The sequence below is a fragment of the Conger conger genome, chromosome 2 (genome assembly GCF_963514075.1).
Source record: "Conger conger chromosome 2, fConCon1.1, whole genome shotgun sequence".
In the NCBI taxonomy this organism is placed as follows: domain Eukaryota; kingdom Metazoa; phylum Chordata; class Actinopteri; order Anguilliformes; family Congridae; genus Conger; species Conger conger.
In genome coordinates this window covers 57,336,562-57,350,131 of record NC_083761.1, presented here as the reverse complement: position 1 = coordinate 57,350,131, position 13,570 = coordinate 57,336,562, and the positions used below count along the sequence as shown (strand labels likewise).

The 13,570-nt window shown below is 38.8% G+C and overlaps 1 protein-coding gene across 1 annotated transcript; it reads right to left on the bottom strand.

Annotated features, from left to right (window-relative positions):
- Positions 1–125: 125 nt before the first annotated feature.
- LOC133118924 (cytochrome P450 3A30-like) lies at positions 126–12,327 on the bottom strand. The gene is made up of 13 exons (XM_061229230.1): positions 12,257–12,327; positions 11,504–11,597; positions 11,237–11,289; positions 7,578–7,677; positions 7,345–7,458; positions 6,775–6,863; positions 6,428–6,576; positions 3,577–3,704; positions 3,373–3,454; positions 2,914–3,074; positions 2,329–2,555; positions 1,904–2,066; positions 126–221 (listed from the first exon to the last, which is right to left on the bottom strand). Exons 1-13 carry the CDS (start codon positions 12,325–12,327, stop codon positions 126–128), a joined length of 1,527 nt encoding a protein of 508 aa, XP_061085214.1.
- Between the last annotated feature and the right edge of the window lie 1,243 nt (positions 12,328–13,570).

The window sequence follows — 13,570 nt, the reverse complement described above, 5'->3', positions numbered from 1 at the left end:
TAATTACTAGTTAAAAATGATTGCATTCTGTGCATTGTAATCATTTACATTACTCTTGGTATTATCAGAATGTCAGCAATATACATATACATGTTACATTTCCTGTTTTTTATCTGATTATCATTTTATTCATCTTTGCTTGCACTGTCACGTGGAACAATCATCAGTTTTACTGGGTTTTTAGGAGCAACAAGTCCTTGAATGTCCAGCTCCAAAGGGATCTGATGAAACACAAAAATTGGAAATTATTATTATGAATTATATCCTCAATGGCCATATGAGATGCATTAGTAAAAAAAACTTGTGAGCCCCATATGTGATACACCAGTGATACATTTTTTGTTATTTTGGTTCTGTACACTAGTACTAGCACTGAAATGATAGAATGAAGTGATATAAGAAGTGCAAACTGTAACCTTTAATTTGAGGCTATTTTCATCCATATCAGATTAACTATTTAGAAATGACAGCAGCTTATGTGCCTGGTCCCATACACACCATTTTAAGATAAAGTATTTGTTGAATTGGCTTCACATATGTGTTTTGTTAGGCAGGTGTATTCATTTGTGTCGTTAGTGAAAGCAGAAGAGATCTGTTGATGTCTAGTCTTGTTCTAGACTTTGCAATTGCTTTTGGAGACTGTTGTTGGGGTGTGACAACATGAGGATGCAGTGTCAGTTAAATTAAACATAAGGCTCAGAAATGTGAATCAATCAGTCATAAACATTCCAAAAGCCCTAGGCATACAGACAAAAAACAACTGGTGAACTAAATTATGTCAAAAGACCCAGTACACTGAGGAAGATCACTGTACTCGATGACCAGATACTTATTATGGTGAAAAAAATAAAACCTTAACAACGGCCCAACAGATCAAAAACACTCTTCTGGATGCAGATGTTTAGATGTGTGAAAGTCTACCATACGTAGAAGACTATACCAGCAGGACAACAGAGGGTACACTACAAGATGCAAACCACTGATAAGCCAGAAGAACAGAAAGGTGAGATTACAGTTTGCAAAAATGCGCCCAAAAGAGCCTGAAGAGTTCTGGAACAAAGTCTTATGAACAGATGAGACAAAGATTAACATGTGATGGACAGAGGAAAGTGTGGAGAAAAAAAGGAAATGCCCATGATCCAAAGCATACCACCTCATCCATAATACATGGTGGAGGGGGTGTTATGGCTTGGGCCTGTATGGCTGCCAGTGGAACTGGCTGACTTGTCTTCATCGATTATGTAAGTGCAGACAGAAGTTGAACAATTAATTCTGAAGTCCAAACTTATAGGACGGCACTTCATCATGTAACAAGGCAATGACTACTGCTGGAGCAACAAAGGGGTTTTTGACAGCAGAAGTGGAAAATCCTTGACGAGACAAGTCATCCAACTGAGAATGTTACATGCTGAAGAGGATACTAAAGGCAAAAAGCCCCTGAAACAAGCAGGAAGTTGGCTGTAGTACAGGCCTGGCAGCATCACCAGAGCATCACCAGAAGATTAAACTGAACTATTGATTATTGTTCCAAGTGAAGGGGTTAACCTGACTGTGAGTTTGGACTCTGTGGTCAGGCCTCACAGAATGTGATAGATAATTGCTATGGAGTTCCTCGGGGAGGGAAGATTATAGTCAGCAGGATATTCCTTGCCTCATTGCTCAATAGCAGCTGTGACAGTCTATCAGTACATTCTGGGTATCTTGTGCAGTTGCACAAGTTGAACTGTCTTCAGGGAGAGTAACTGTACAGCTCAGATTATGGCAATTGGCTGCATGCGTTTTGGAGGAATCACGTGCTAGAGTGCCCTCCTGAGGATGTTGTTGTCAGTTCTCAGATCTATACATGGATTGCCTCTTTAACACACACAGAATATATCCATGCTACATCTTTAATGGGACTCACCTCTGTCTCATCACATGTAACAAAGTTGAAGTTCTGAAGTATCTGAACCACAGCAAGTTTCATCATGATAATGGCAAACCTCATTCCGATGCAGTTTCGAGGACCAGCTCCAAATGGCAAATAGATATGAGGGTTTATGCTGTCTTTGTTTTCCTTACTAAACCTATGTGGGGAATCAAGATTGAGGTTTGCATATTTAGAAGCTATACAAGCCTAAAAAATACAAGTTAAGTCTCAAGATTCAAAAATACAGCAAAGGATTAATTTTTGAAATGAAAGGGAAGAAAAACATGTCGTCAGTTCTTCTTTTTGATATATTTTTTCCATCTCCGTGAATTTGATTTGTGTGCTTTCTTAAACTTGCACAGTTAATAGATGGAAAAACCTTTATGTCTCCAATCATACAGTACTCAACAGCATCCTACCTCTCAGGTTTGAAGAGTTCAGGTTCTGACCACAATTCAGGGTCACGGTGTAAGGCATAAGTTGGTATCATGACAACGGTCCCTTTAGGAATGGCCACCCCATTGATCTCAACCGTCTGCTTGCAAACCCTCTCAAGACGAGCAGCAATAGGGTAGAGCCTCAAAGACTCATTCAGTACCATATCCAGGTACTCCATTTGCATCAGTGGTTCATAGGTCACTGGGGCCTTCAGAATGCAAAAAAAAAAAAAATCAGGAGATTGTTCTAAACTCTGAAATGTCATGTTGAAATACACCAATATTAAACTTGGTGTAACATTACTGCAGCTTTACTAAAATATACTACTCTCCTGTTGCTAGGACCCTTCCTTTACATTAGTGGTATAATCAAATAATGGTAATCATTACGTCTGTTCTACCCCTTCTTTATTTCAAACCTCCCTGTATGCTTTAGCAATGGTGACATGTCATTTTGATGATTTTATTTGAGCATTTATTTAAAATAATAATGTGCTGTTCTCACAGAAGGTGAAAAACAAATAGCAGGCAATCAGTGACATTCAATGTAAATGCTGTGAAGGTCACCTTGTTTGGAAAAACTTGATCGATCTCCTCTTGAAGTTTTATCATTGTTTCAGGATTGGTGGCCAAGTTGTAGGTCAAAAATGTGAGGGTGCTGCTGCTGGTCTCATAACCAGCAAAAATGTACATCATTGATTGAGAGAGAATTTCATGGTCTGTGAGTCCTGAAGATTGAAACACACATAATCATATGCCATTCTTCTGTTGACCAAGTACTGACATCGATCTTCCTGTTGTTAGGAAACGCAGAAGATAATATATTTAAAAAATCAGTGGTCTCTCTGACAACGGGAAGTCAAATTGCTTCTTTCTACCTCTGGTCACCAGGTGTTAGGTGTTTTCATATATTTGTCTTCTTTTTAAACTATAATTTAAATTATCATTCTTTAAAATAATATATGTATGTATGTATGTATGTATATATATATATATATTTGCTTTTTAGTTGCTTTATTAATATACCTTTGAGTGGTTCTCCTTTTGAAACAGTGCTCTTTTCATGTGTCTGGGAATCCACCATAAGCTGCAGAAAATCCACTCGATTCTACATTTAGAAGAAACCAAGCTTGTTTTGAATGATACATTGAAAAATGTATTATTTATCATAATTCTGGATATAGTATTACTAATTCTGTATGTATTAGTGTCTTTTATCCCCTCACTTACTTTGTGAATATGTGTTTGTCGTTCTGACTTTATTTTCCGAAGTGAGGCATAGAAGAAATCTGTCACAGATGTTGGGAAAAAGGAAAAGCCCATTTTCTCCAGCACGGGGGCCATGAAGGGGAAGAATGCTAAAAAAAAAAAAGATTAGATAATTTTGCAGGTAAAAATAATTTGTCAACACATGTCCTGGATATGAAGTTAAAGAATTGGTTATTGTTATTTCATTATGCTGTAAGTTACATCTAGTTACCATATGTTGTAGACTGATATCACAGTACTGTATTCTAAATATAAAGTTACTGAAACTAACTGTTATGCAATACAGACATTGTAACAGCAACACAGAGCCTAATCACTTTGCTGACACAAACCCTGGGTCATGGTCAAGTTCACGTGCAGGAGCAGACAATGCTTTTAATCTTACCTAGTGTCACATTGATATTCACTGAGTTTATGTATTTTTTGGGTTTTTGAGTTAATTTCATTTCTTTAATTCATATTGAATTAAAACATTCATTCATTCATCCGACACATTGAAACTCCTTATATCCCACCGCCCGACCACCTCTCCTCTTGACCCCATCCCCTCTCCCCTTCTACAATCTATCTCTAATGACATTCTCCCTTTTCTCTCCTCTCTAATCAACACCTCCCTCTCTTCCGGCACCATGCCCTCTTCCCTGAAGAGGGCCAGAGTCACTCCCCTGCTCAAAAAATCTACTCTTGACCCCTCAACAACCGGCCTGTCTCTCTTCTTCCCTTTCTCGCCAAAACTCTGGAACGGGCGGTCTGCTCCCAACTGTCCACTTATCTTCTTCACAACAATCTCCATGACCCCAACCAGTCCGGTTTCAAGAGTGGCCACTCCACTGAGACCGGCCTGCTCGCGGTCACTGAGGCACTCCACTCTGCTAAAGCCAAATCCCTCTCCTCTGTTCTCATCTTCCTCGACCTGTCGGCCGCCTTCGATATAGTCAACCATGAGATTCTTCTCTCATCGCTGACTGGGATGGGTGTCACAGGATCTGCACTCACTTGGTTTTGCTCCTACCTCTCTGGTTGCTCCTACCAGGTGACTTGGAGGGGCTCAGTCTCTGACCCTCACCCCCTACAAACTGCAGTCCCGCAGGGCTAAGTTCTTGGTCCTCTCCTCTTCTCGCCATACACCATGTATCTTGGTTCTGTTATCTCTTCCCATGGCTTTTCTTATCACTCTTACGCTGATGATACCCAACTCTTTATTTCCTGCCCCCCCAATACCCAGGTCACCACACAGATCTCTGCCTGCTTGGCTGATATCTCTGCGTGGATGACTTCCCACCACCTGAAGCTTAACCTTGCCAAAACTGAGCTTCTCTACATCCCTGCTAAGTCTTCTCCGTCAATCGACCTCTCACTGACTGTTGAGGACTTTGTAGTTTCCCCCTATTTCGACGCAGACTAAAAACACACCTTTTTAAACTTTACCTTAGCCCTCCCTCCTGATTCCCCCCGCCCCCCTTTCTGATATCCCGATCCCTCTTGTCTAACCCCCCCCCCAAAAAAAAATTAAAAAATATTGCACTTATGATGACTATGTTTAGAACAGCACCTCCTATGTATTTTCCAAGTTATGGATGTGATGCTTTGACTTGTGGAAGAACCTATGCACTTGTAAGTCACTTTGGATTAAAAGCGTCTGCCAAATGACAAAAAATTATCCTAACCCGCTTACGCAGACACGAGGAGAACATGCAAACTCCGCACAGAGAGGTCCTGGCCGACGGGGATTCGGACCCAGGACCTCCTTGCTGTGAGGCGGCAGTGCTATCCGTGCCGCCTTGAATTAAAACATTTTGATTAAAAGATTACTACATGCTAACATTCTGTCAAATGTATTTTTTTTAAGCATATTCAAACTAAAATCAAAAAAATCTATAAACTATAATTGTAAGTTAACCCCTTAAGTCTTATTTCTTTTTGCATTCATTCCTTTCTTCAGTCTGCAATTTTCAATCACTATGGTGATTATGTTATGCTTTTCTTTGTGAGAATGCTTCACATTAAGAGGTATGAAATTATTTTATAATTAATTGATTTTTCATTATAAAATGTGAAGCTTATGTTATCACATAATAACAGCATGTGAAACTAATGGGACTCTTCCCCGTAAAAACAGTGACCACTTTATTATTATTTATTAGACTAATATTTTATTTATACTTATTGGTCTTCTGCTGCTGTAGCCTATCTTCTAAGAGGTTTGACACATTGTGTGTTCAGAGATGCTCTTCTGTATACCACTGTTTTCATGTGTGGTTATTTGCATTAGTCACCCTCCTTTCAGCTTCGACCAGTCTGGAACTTTTCCACTGACCTCTCTCATTAACAAGCCATTGATGCCCACATAACTGCTGCTCACTGAATGTGTTTTGTTTTTCGCATGATTCTCTACAACCCTAGAAACTGTTGTGCTTGAAAATCCCAGGAGATGAGCAGTTTCAGAGATACTCAAAGCACCCTGTCTGGCACCAACAATCATTCAGTCAAAGTCACTTAGATCATACGTCTTCCCCATTCTGACATTTGGTCTGAAAAACGGCTGAACCTCTTGACCATGTCTGCATGCTTTCATGCATTTAGTAGCTGCCACATGATTGGCTGATTCAATATTTGCATTAACATGCTGGGGTACAGGTCTATCTAATAAAGTGGTCACTGACTGTATATGATCCAACTTATGTAGTTACAAACAAACAAAAAACAAATGTAGTTATATAAGTTGACCAAGAGACACTTGTAAGTTCCTGTTGTAAGTCCATTATACAAAACATAATGTAGACATTTTCAAGGTGTCTGTATGCTGCATTACCTATAATGATAAATAGAGGATTGAGCAGGTCAAATTTGAGCATTTTCTTGATGTTTGTCACAAAGGGGTCGTCTGGATTGTTGAGAGAATCAATGTCAACACTAAATGAAGTGCTGGCGACAACATCCATACTGTATGCACCAAAGAACCTGAAAAAGTCACACAAACAAAACAAACCAAAAATAAGTGTATAAAGGAACATATACAATGTAGCAAGACAAATGAGAATAGACTTTTATAGAAGCAAGTTTTCACTGTCATTACTTTGGTTGTGATCAAGAAATCTATGGTAGCAATCTGTTTTCAGTTAACCTCAGCCACTTTATATTGTATCTTTGATTACTCACTCTTTCATGTTTGCTGATTTCCCACTGTCAGATGTTTTCTGAAGACTCTTAATTAAATTATCAGAGTGATGTCTCATAATGATAAACATCTGTTAAAGAAAAAAGGGAATGCAACATCTATTTTAAATCCTGTTTGAAAGTTTACAACCCATGAAAAACAGCAGTGAAACAATGAAAAACAGCATCCACATAACCTACGGTATATATCACTTGCTACTACATTACACTATAATCACCAAAGAAACCAATAAAAACTAAAATGAACACCTATTGTTTCCCCTATTTTTTCTCCCCATTTTGAATTAACCAATCATATTTGTGTCATCATACCATCCAACATAATTCCGATGAGTGCAGACTAGCTGATTTCCTCCAAAATATGTATAGCCAGTTTACAACGATCCAGTTTGGGTGTGCAGTCTCTGACAGATTACAAGCACCTGCTACACTGAGAAGGCAGGGATTTCTAAAGTGAACTAAAGTTCAAATAATTTCTACATAAAATATGTAAGTAGATTTTCTAATGTAAAATATTGGTTTGCTTATTCTGAAAAGTGTAGGGAAGCTCACCTCTTTCAGTCGGCCACTGGTAAAAGAGGGCGAGAGAACGCTCCTAATTCTCTTCCACTCATCGTCTTCCACAACAGTTATTGCATCATACATGGGGCCATTCAGACGGAAGTTCTTAAAAGAGGAAACATCAGCTTCAACTCAGAATAATGAATTTCCTGCCTAAAATGTTTTTTGATTATTTCTTTTTCATAATTTATTCTTGGTAATTAGACATTCTTGTGATGGCTTACTCTTCTGTTTGTGAAAATGGAGTAACATTCTTTGATCAGAATAGTTTTGATCATTCCAGGATCCATAATTGCCAGTACTGGCTGTCTGCCATCATAAAAACTGAAATCAAGAGAAATATCATTAAACATGATCAAAATAACTAATTTTCTCTTTTGAGACTGAAACCTAAATACTGTAATTTGATGTTTTAAAATCATGTTTAATTAGCTATCAGGGTGCAGGTTTGTTTCTAAATAGACAGTGGACTGCATTATGTAACATTCCATTCAGTTAGCAGACATTTGTATTGAGGGCTTAGGTGGAGCGATGTGAACAATAGTGGCTGCCCTGGTTAATATTTCCAGACCAACAAATGTACACGCATCTTTAATGTACTAAATGAAAGTTAACTTACTGTATGTCATCATTTAAACCATTTAAAAATTCATGGAAGCATGCTATAGAAATCATAACCTTGATCATCTTGGCTTTTTGACAACGGGTCTTTTCCTGCCCTCGTTTTCCAGACACTGAGGCTGAGTCCTCCACAGCAACTGGGTACCACAGACCTGCCTGTCAGTAACTAAGTCTAGGCCTAGTTCAACCCACTTGGAACCGGGCGCAAGCACAATGCTGTACACAGTACACAATACACTGTAGAAAATGTAACTTGTTCTAAGCAGCAAAACAAGCTTCAACTGCAGCAAAATGACATCCAGAGCTGGATGGATAACCACTATCTAAAGCCCAACCCAGGCAAGACTGAAATGATATTCATCCCTGCTAATACCTCTCCCCACCTGGATCGCTCCATTTCCCTCGGGGATACCACACTCATGCCATCACCCAGTGCAAGGAACCTCGGCGTGGTGATGGACAGCAGACTGTCCCTTTCCGAGAACATTGCGGCAGTGACCCAGTCATGCAGGTTCTTCCTATACAACATACGGAGATTCCGCCCCTTTCTCACCCCCTACTCGACCTAGCTCCTGGTCCAAGCGATGGTTCTGTCCCGCCTGGACTACTGCAATTCCCTCTTGGCTGGCCTCCCAGCGTCCGCCATCAGACCCCTCCAACTTATCCAGAATGCAGCAGCTCGTCTGGTCTTCAACCTTCCCAAATACTCACACGTCACCCCCCTGCTTACTTCCCTGCGAACTCCCCATTGAGGTCAGAACTGTACAATGTCTCCCCACTTTCAAGCGCAAACTGAAGACGCACCTCTTCAAGCAGCACCTCTCCCCATCCCTCCCTACCTCCCTGTGATCCTTAATTGTTGTCTTTGTGATTTACATAGTGTTTTGGTATTTTTAGTTAGTTATAGGCTAGGTAAGCAGTATTTGGATAGTTAAGTTTGGTCACTTTTGCTTTGTTGTTTGTTTATTTGTTGTTTAAAAAAAAAAAAAAAAAAAAATAGGCACTGGTCCTTATCTTTGTTGTACGGGTAGCAATTAAAATTGTACTTCCCTCTTGGGTCTTTCAGCGCACTTATGGTTATGGGTATGCACTTTGTTGTACGTCGCTCTGGATAAGAGCGTCTGCCAAATGCCAATAATGTAATTTAACTTGTGCCGATCAGAAAAATGGACATCTTCAAAAGACCGACTAGACCAGAAGACATCACGCTGCCTATAGGAAATGACCCTAGCTTGGCCGCATCTCCGCCAAAGAAATCGACAATTCACGGTTCCACATTTGCTTCTCCAAGGACAGCCAACAGCCATCCCCAGAGAAAACGACGCACATGGACAGCCCACAGCCATCCCCAGAGAAAACAACGCACATGGAGGACCCCAGTCTTTCTATGTCCCAGGCGTAGCGCAGTCTTAACTGAGATTACTGTGAATCTGTGTGTTTCTATCCAACTTCCTTTTTTGATCATCTGAATGCATTCTGTTCGCTGTGTATTTTCATGAACCACTTTGCCATCTATCACATCTGTGTAGAGTAAACTATACTCTCTCTCTCTCTGCAATGGTGCCATGCATCCTGTATTTATAAGGCCGCAAAGTTGTTGGCATATGCAGACGATATAAGTGTGTTGGTGAGAGATAGGGAAGACAGCCTCGGGGTGTATGAGGGTGCCTCCACAGCAAGGGTGAACTGGTTTAAAAGAGAGGCTTTGGTATGTGGGTCTTGGAGGGAGGGGTCCCTGCCTCGGCTGCTGGTTGGCTTGGAGTGGGGCCAGACTCCTATCATCTATCACAGTCTATCTATATATTGTAGATCTCTGAAGCCTTTGGGACATAAAAACATTGCTGGGCAATGCACAGAGCATAATCACACAGGTGCATTTCGGAGAGCGCTCAAGAAATGAGAGCATTTTTATATTCTATTCAAGGCCTGATATTGCCATATAGGCTTACATATATTTAATAGCAACAATCCAAGGGCAGCAAATGGGGAAAAACCCCAGAGGGTTACATCTGTGGGAACAAAACAGAAACTGAAGATAAATAAATATCATGAGAAGAGATACAAACCTATTGGGAATTGGAATCCTTCAGAGTTTTGGAATGTTTCAATTTAGAAAGCAAACTCAAAGAAAATTAAGTAAACATAGTGCCGTCCATAAGTATTTGGACAACGACTTGTTGTTTTTGCTCTGTATTCCAGCAAACAAACAGTTGAAGTTTAACCACTATGTGGTTAAAGTTCAGACTTTTAGAAACAGAGAATTAGGGCTGGGGAACTGGCGGTCTCTGGCGGTCAAAGACAGGAACTGAGACGAAAGCTGTTTTTTGCATTAGTAAAATACAAATATGTTTTCCCAAAAGCCAAACTGCTAGCAAGTTAGCACCCGCTAGGAAATCATCTGATGCTTCAAACACATGATTTTGACAAACAGCAATAACTGACTCAAAATACAATCAATCCAAGACTAGATACTGAAAGCTCTCTAACACCTCCACTGAGGAAGCAATTGAACTCACCAAATTAATCAGAAACACATGGGAAGCCATTTGTCCCAAAGTTTTATGGTGCCTTGAAATCAAAATGTATAGTAATATCTGTCAGGGAAGCAAAGATTAATTCAAATATGTTTTGTTTTTTTATCCAGCAATTCCAATAATCGATGCCCTTGTTAATGTTCAGCACTCTGAATTCTGAACACAAGTATGCTAGAACCCATCACTTATCCTACATATAAAATATATTTTATGTGATTTAATTGAATAATTCTATTTTTTTTAATGAAAAAATGAAATTACCCCAAAAGAGAGACTCATAAACCAGACCTTGATAGATTATTACTCTCTTTCATTGCCACAGGAACAAAGTAAACAAGATGTAGTGAACACACAAACAAAGAAGCACCACCAAAATAAAGCAGAAAATCCTTCTTCTCCATGGCTCCAAAATCAACTGCCATCAGCACACAACTTTTTCCTGTGGCCATCTTAAAATACCTTACCAAGCAGGACGTGAGGATGCTTTATCTGATTGTGTTATGGCAAGTACCGAAAGATGGGTGGGACATATTCCTTTTGAAAAGGACCATCCCATCTAGGATGACAATAGTATCTCCTCAGACAGTCTGCAGGAGATAATTCATAGATGTATGACTAGATTAGGGTATCATTTGATGTTTGTGGGGGGAGGCCACATTCCTAGGAGCAATATAACATTTTGTGGATCTTAAATAAGTTTGCCCTATTGCTGATATTTCCATACTCACCCCCATATTTTCCCATATTTATTAAAACACTCCGTGTCAAAGTTGTGGAATCCCTGAAAATAAATGGGAAAATGTACCATGACATCTTAAATTGAAGCCATTTATAGCAATACATACTTTCCACTTCCTAATATTTTCCCTGTAATTGCACTAATTATAATTATATATTATCTATATTAAAACACTTGCCCCCACCTTTAAAAAAACATTATCAAACACAATAACACTCATAATTTCTATTAATTCTATGTATAAACGTTAGCCTACCTTTCGATATTCAAGCAGTGTTCCCAAAAACGGCATGGGTTTAGGTCCATGAATTTCCAATTTTTTAAAAAATCCATATGGCCAGTAACCATATCTATGAATATGAAGGAGAAAATGACTATACTGAGCAGAAATTATGGCACTGTGTTCCAAGCAAGAAAGAAGAGTTCAGTCTAAACTCTACAACAACTAGGGTGTAAAAACCATTCCGTCCCACCAGTCTTATTTTCAAATTAAATTCACGATAGGTATCTACACCAACAATAAGTACAGTGCTCCCCATTTCCTAGATATAACATGAGCTCGGATTGTAACTTTACATTTTTACAAAAACATTCACTGCCATATATTACCAGACTTAGTGTAGCCTAGCAATAAAGTAATATTCTCTTCAAGGGTTCTGATTGTATTGGTATGGTCATGCTAGGACTCGGAACTGTGCTGTCCTCTCGGGTCCTCTTCACACTTGTTCCTGTTTTTGATCTGCACTTCATTGTACGTCACCTGCTAAATGCCTTGTAAAATAATGTAATGTAATATCAATAACAATATTGAGGACAGTTGAGGAGAAGTATATTGATATACTGATGTTTAGCTATAATAATGAGTTTTATATAGATATAGATAGTCACCATTGAGTCACATTCAACACAAGGCTTATAGAAAAGGCTCCTCTAACTGAAATGGCATCACCAGTTGCAGTTCCCATAATCCACATACTGCAAAAAATATTCAAACAATAATATTACTCACACTGTCATCAAGGTTAGGAAAATTATGAATAGGGCCCAGGTTGTTGTTGAAAATAATAAAAGCAAACTCATTGTAGATTCGTCAGTTCCTTTTTTCAGATGTTGCACCTTGCGTCTATGATGATTACCTCAGTGGTAATGTATTTGAACCTACAGAGCTACAATATAAAGAACAGGGAGATTATCACTGAAGTTAATAATTTGTGAATAGGTTGGTTTGACGGAAAGATTTGAGGCATTGCACTTTGTTTCTTATATAAGACTAATGGTGTTGCAATGTGCTTTGACACATGGCTTTGACATACTTGGACATGGTACTTAGCCATGTATGGCTCCCTCAAATACCTATGCATGAGTGAGATTGAAGTACATGAACACCTCCATTATAACCTTGATGGTACAACCTTATACTATCTGTTAAAGAGCATATGACTGAAAAGTAGGCCGTATGTCAGTAAAACAAAGAGTAAAAAATAGTCTATGACATTGATATGCCCATTAATTTTCCTTATTTTCCAGCAACTAAGAAATAATTAATCCAACATTGATATATTCTTGGATGAATATGTATGAAATGTGATCTACACCACCTTTCAAAACTTTGGAATCTCTGACAAATTCTTATATTTTTCAAAAGATATTCACCAAGGTAGCATTAAATTAATAAAAAATCCAGCCAATACATTGACGTTACAAACTACTATTACAGTTTGTGATAACTAAATACAGTCACTTTTTGTATTCAATCTATACTGCAAGGCCCCATTTCAGCAGCCATTATTCCAGTGTCGTAACAACACACCGTTATCTCTTGCTAAAGAATGTGCTTATTTGGTACAAGAGAAACCACTTACAGTATATTCAGGTAAGTTTTCAGTGACCTCATGGTCACAGCACCTTTATCACCAGTCTTACTCACCCTTTCATTTCTGCTGCTTTCCCACTTTCAGCCTTTTTGTCTGTTCACTACATTTTCTGAATTTTGTTTCATGATTGTAAACAGAAAAAGATAAGAAATAAAAGAATCTGTAAAAAGAAGAAGGTATGCAAAAAGGTACCCTGTTGGAACATTCAAACATCTGTGTTATGGATACCCCTTTTTGCATAAAACATTAAATAGCTCTGACACAAGAACACTCATTCTGTAGGTAAATCAAAAATACACAGGCCTTTTCTAATTTAATGACTGCCTATTTGATTAAATTTGAATTAGACATCAAAATTAAACATCAACTTTAGTAAGGTATACCTTAGAGCAGGAGCTTCAAACTGAATTCCCAGGGGGCCGCAGTGTCTGTGGGTTTTTGTGGTTTTG

What these genes read in the sequence shown, in the direction of transcription:
- LOC133118924 (XM_061229230.1), bottom strand. Translation starts at nt 12,327, where the DNA reads ATGAGTTTGCTTTTATTATTTTCAACAACAACCTGGGCCCTATTCATA. An exon ending in TCCTCTATTTATCATTATAG is followed by an intron (nt 3,705 to 6,427) that starts GTAATGCAGCAT and finishes TTTTTTTTTTAG; the next exon opens with CATTCTTCCCCTTCATGGCC. An exon ending in GAACTCTTCAAACCTGAGAG is followed by an intron (nt 2,067 to 2,328) that starts GTAGGATGCTGT and finishes TTCCCCACATAG; the next exon opens with GTTTAGTAAGGAAAACAAAG.